Raw genomic sequence first — 5,761 nt, forward strand, 5'->3', positions numbered from 1 at the left:
TGCGTTATTTTATTCTTCCTTTTTGTTACCATAATAAATTTTGAGTTGATTTTGATCAGAATCTGTCAATCTGATGGGTTATAGAGCATGTATTTTCTCTCAATCTTTATCCAGCAATCAAGATTTCAAGACTCCTCTGTTTCCTGTCACTACAAGCTATGTCTTAGTGTGCTATCATTTGATTTGTAAAAATGAGTAAAGTTAACGATAACGGGTGCGGTTTGTTTTTGTTCACGTTATGTTTTTTTTTTTTTTTTTTTTTCTTAGAAAATAAACAAAATCTGTTTGTTTGGAATTGTTTAATTTTTTTCTTTATTTTTTGAAAAAACCTTTCTAAAATCGGAAAACGAATTTTATGAAACAAAAAACAGTGTTTTAACAATTCTATTTTCTGTTTCTAACCTATTTTCCTCTTTTTTTTCATCTTCCTTGTCATTATCATCATCTTCGCTATCTAAATAAATTTAACATCGTTTATTTATTAAAAGGACACAAGAATTAATTTTATTTCAATTAAAATTCCATACTTCTTTTGTATTCCTTTTCTATTTATATAAAATTTAGCATCATTGATGTATTTATTTAAACTATTTGGGTATTTTAATAAATGTAATATTTAATTATTTTCAGTATTAACTAATTTCACTGTTAAATTTGAAAAATTAATAAAATTTCAAATAAATATATTCTTTTAATTTTTATAAAATAATGATGGATGAGCGATTGACTTAATCAAAATCAAAATTAATATATATATATTATTTATTAGGAAATACTATTATACTTCCAAATTAGCTATGCAATTTTTATTATTTTAGTGACTAAAATTGTCGATGCTAATTTTTTTTTTTTTAATTTTTTTATGCTAATCCACGTGCTTTTTATAGTGGTTCACTACTAGCGTTTCTTAAGATTTTTTTTGGTGCCAATATACTTGTCATTTTAGAATATCAATAACGTATTAATTATTTTTTTCTAATTTTACACTTGTTTTTTTGTATGTCCATTGAATAAGCATTAATTATTTAGATAATTAATACTAATATAATTTAGTCAATTTATAACTATTTTTTACTAAAATTGATATTGTTTAACATATTTTAAATTATTTTGCAATGACCTTAGAAGATATTTATAGTGAGATGAAAGTGTATAATATAAAAGAAAAGCATTTGGTTATTCAAGAAATTTTCTTTAATTTATTGTCTAATTTTCTCATTCTATATATCTCCACCAAATATGGAAAAAAAGGGAAACCAAAACGTTGCAATTACAGAGAAACTACTCAATTACCGGAAAGTTTGATTGCGGAGGAGATACTCACAAAACTACCCGTAAGTCCTTGCTGCGATTCAAGACCATTTGCAAATCATGGGAATCAATGATCTACGAACCAAGATTCACTAAAATATACTCAGGAGGATCATCGAGGTTGCTGGTTAGGGCGTGTGGAGCACTAGATATGGACGATGAAACAGAAACATTGGTCATGGATAATGATTTGGAAACTCATAGGACGGGGATTTTTTTTGAATAGGGCTCTTCACTGGCTTGCAAACCCTACTTTTCGTGACTTTAGAGGCTTGATTTTGGCCGTTGATTTGGCAAATGAGAAAATTGTAGAGCTTTCCTTTCCAGATAATTTGGGTCCTGAATACATGTGTGTTAAGAATTATATTTTTGGTACCATTGGAGGATGTCTCTGTTTGTCTTATACAAGAAATACGGTACTTGAGATTATGATAATGACGGAGTATGGTGTGAAGGCTTCTTGGACTAAATTCTTGACCGTTTTCAAATAAGAGCTTTTACACCAATTTGCTTTGTAAGAGATGGTGAAATATTAGGAATCACTTGTACGTGCAAATTAGCGAAGGACAATATTGAAGGACGGAGTTTAAAGCTTATCACTACGGTTTCTTATTTTTAAGCGCTTCCTCACAAGGATAGTTGTGTTTCACATAATCGATTGATGACTCTGTGATTCTTCTTTTTGTTTGTGAATATGATATTTATTTTTATTCACAGGTTCAAATCACAGCAATAGTTTCTCCACAAATAAGTAGTTTGTTTTAATTTAAATCACTCATTCTAGTTGGTTTTTATGTTTTTCTTTTTGTTACTATTTTGTGTTTTGGAACATAATATTTAATTTGTCTGGGTTCAAACCAAATAGTAGCCATTCTTGGAGCAATTCAATGTTCTAAAATTATAATGTTAGCTTTTGCCACAAATAAGCATTATTCATAATTTTATATTTTATGATGAATAATATAGCTTTTTTATTTTTTGTTTTACAATATAACAAGGATCATAACTGTTTATAGTTAATAAATTATCATTCAAATATTAGTAGGAATTGAATTTGCACATCCAAAAAAAGAAAATTATATTTAATTGTCATGCTATTAATGTAAAGCTAGAAATTCAATATATAATAATAGTAGCTAATTTTAGCTTTCTCTTATGATTAGAATCCTGGCATCGAAGTATTTCCCTTGGAGTGAACCTTGATTCCACGTTGGTTCTCCTTTGGTATTCGTGGATTTCGTGGACAGCTCATACTGACCCCTTCCTTAAGCTCAACACAGATGATTCTCTTGTTGGATAAAAGGCTTTGTTACTGCCATTGCTACTTGCTCTGTCCCTGGGGCGAAGCTATGGGCTATATTTGAGGGTCTCAAGCGTGCTAAACAAATGGGAATATCCCATATCAAAGTGAAGTGTGATAATGCAGCACTGCTTCAACTCATGCAAGGCAACATGGAGTCTAATGGAGGTCTGCAACAGCTTATTTTGGCTATTGGAAACATGATAAAGGATAATTGGATTTGTGTTATTAGCCATGTGTATAGATAAGCTAAATGTATGTGATGCTTATTTTTCTAAAATGGCTAGAAATTTCCCTTTAGATACCCATGTACTGCTGGAATCCCCCTTCTGGGATGATTTGGTGGCTTAATCATGACTTATATGGTGCAGCTCACTCTAAACTTTGCATGTAATTCTTAGCATTTTGCTCTCCCTTTTCACTCAAAAAAACAAAGTGGTCAACAAAGTAATTGCCAAATCATTGGCAGCTCTCTTGGTCCCCCAAAAAGAAACGATCAGGAGATAACGGTAAGCCAAACGCCTCTCTGCATAGTTACATTATTTTTGATTTGTCAATAAGTTATAACATGATTTATTTAAATTAAATATTAAGTGATTTGAAGAATAAAAAATCTAATCATTATTTAAAATTAAATTTATTAGAGTGATTAACATATTTTAATTTTTCTATTATCTCTTTTAATTATCTTTTTTTATCTCTCACAAACTTTTTACAACATCTGTTTTAAAATTAATATTCTTTTGATTCGTTAGGAGATCTAATGGGTTTAAAATAACACCGAGGTTATACAATAGAGATAACATTGACTTTCTCCAACTATTTATATAAGTGAGAAGACCAATTAAACTAACATCTTCTATAAATTTTATTTATTTAATATTATTTTTTATTAAACATTTAATTAGTGATAAGAAGATTTTAAAGAGTAATATAATTGTTGACCTTTTCTTTTTGCTTGTCTCTTAGTTTCTTTTAAGTTGACTTTTGTATGTTTATTATTTGTGATCAAGAAACGACAAAGCAGTTACCGTAGTATACAATGCTAAAATATCAATCATCGACAAATAAGAAGATAGAGCATCTCTTGCATTTTATTTTATTTCTTTTCTCATATCTATCTTCACGTATATATATGTACTTTTTAATAAGGATGATTCTATATTTTAAACTCCTGATTATGTAAATAAAATATATTCGAAAAAATATTTTATTTGACTGATCTAATTATCTGTAATTATATAAATATAATATTATTTTCATATATATGATGAAAAATGATATGATCACCATTTTTTTTTAGAAAAAAAAAACTATATTTACTATGCTAGTTATGGAGAATGTTGCACATCAAATACTTTTCGATATCATTTAGAGTTTTTATTACTAATTATATATAATATTTTTAAATATATCAAGTCAATGCAGAGACATGTGCAGAAATTCCCATACACGAAAATCATTTTGAGAATGTAATTAACCTTACTAAATAATCAACTCGTTATCATTATTGTATATCTTAGTATTTATTTTTTAATAAAATAATTTAATTTGAGATCTTTTTTTTTAAAATAAATATAACTAAAACTAATAAAATAAATGTAGAGTTTCCACAAACAGACCAGACTTGGAATTTATAAGTCAACCCAAATCCTAATCGGAGTCGGTTTTATTAATCAATACTTATAAATAACCTTTTGTTTCAGGTTTTAGTAATCAATTTATTAATGGAACAGGGCATGCGAAGCGGCAAAAGCAACAAACCCACTATAAGATTTTCCCTCGTTTTCTCAGATTCTCCACAATTTTCTCTCCCCACAAACATCTCCTAAATCCCCGCCAATACACAGACTCAATTCCAAACCTCCTCCTAATTCTTTTTTCTCTATCTATAATAGCCATGCACTCTACAAAGATTCATCAAGATTGCAAGACAAATAAAGAGAAGGATACAAGGGATTATTATTATGATAAAATAAGTAAAGGAAAGAGTTCCTTATTATGCTTCAGACCGTCGGTGGTTGTGGATGGCTTCGGCTGTGAAAACGGTGGTAAAAGAAATTCCGTTATTCAATATATTGAGATGGAACCTAATAAAGATGGAGTTGTTTTTCCTCAGATGTACCCGGCTTTATTACAGCCGTCATCTTCTCAGACGCCGCCGCCGGAGAAAGATGTCGTCAATCACCGGAAAAAGAAAAATCGTAAGAAGTTTTTACAACTACTCAAGGCTGTTTTCTTCGAGACATCATTGGTTAGTTTTATTATATTGTCTATTTCATTTTGTTTTTTTCTTTCTTAAAAAAAAGATTTAAGCTTTTGTTATATATTTCAAGCTATGGCACTAATCACAGTTTTGTCTTGTTAATTTGTAGGCTAGAAAGCTCAGGAAAAAAGCATCCATGAAGAAGTTGAAGCAGTCCAAAAAGTCAAATCCATCAGGAAAAGTAGAAAAGGATTTGAACCTAAACCCATTAAAGGGAAAATCATTTTACAAAAGATTTTCCAGAAAAGATGGAATAATAATTTCTAATTCTCCTTCAGAAAATGCATCATTTCCCTGTTCATCTTCATCTGTTTTGCCACGAAATTCGACCAATTCCAAGCAATTAGTAATTGACAAGGTGGTAATAAACGATCCAATTGAATCCAAGAAGATGATGTTAGACATTGTTAAAGAAAATGGGAAAGGGTATTATGGCACTAATACAGGGTTGTTCTTACTTCTTGTGACTCTTTTGGTTCTGGTCTTCTGGGGTAAGCTATATGCTATTTTGTGCACTTCGACATGGCTATTCTTTGTTCCAAATTGGAATTCAGGGAAGAAATTGTTGAATAATAGGGATAAATCGGAATCAATGGACTTGGAGGAGAACAAGAAGAGTTATGGACGGGATATTAGAAAGGAATGGAACTCGGGTTAAGTAATTTAAACTAACCATTTCAATCTGTCCAAAAAGACAAGAGATTGTAATTAGTTTTTGTAGTTTCTGTGGTCTCTCCAAGTGTATATATATATATGTAATATGTAATCGCAATAATTTCTCATGCCGGTTTTATAATTTGAAATACAAGGCTAGTTAATTGTGGCATTGGCTTTATATATTCTTTTGTAGTTGTAGCCACAATTTTTGTGTTGGCATTAGATTC

General features: G+C 29.7%; 1 protein-coding gene across 1 annotated transcript; it reads left to right on the forward strand.

Moving 5' to 3' along the window:
• Positions 1–4,373: 4,373 nt before the first annotated feature.
• Positions 4,374–5,761, forward strand: LOC105633210 (uncharacterized). The gene is made up of 2 exons (XM_012215792.4): positions 4,374–4,865; positions 4,987–5,761. Exons 1-2 carry the CDS (start codon positions 4,512–4,514, stop codon positions 5,533–5,535), a joined length of 903 nt encoding a protein of 300 aa, XP_012071182.1. The 5' UTR covers positions 4,374–4,511; the 3' UTR covers positions 5,536–5,761.

The sequence above is a fragment of the Jatropha curcas genome, chromosome 7 (assembly GCF_041381405.1).
Source record: "Jatropha curcas cultivar XTBG-Jc1 chromosome 7, XTBG_Jcur_1.0, whole genome shotgun sequence".
Taxonomy (NCBI): Eukaryota; Viridiplantae; Streptophyta; class Magnoliopsida; order Malpighiales; family Euphorbiaceae; genus Jatropha; species Jatropha curcas.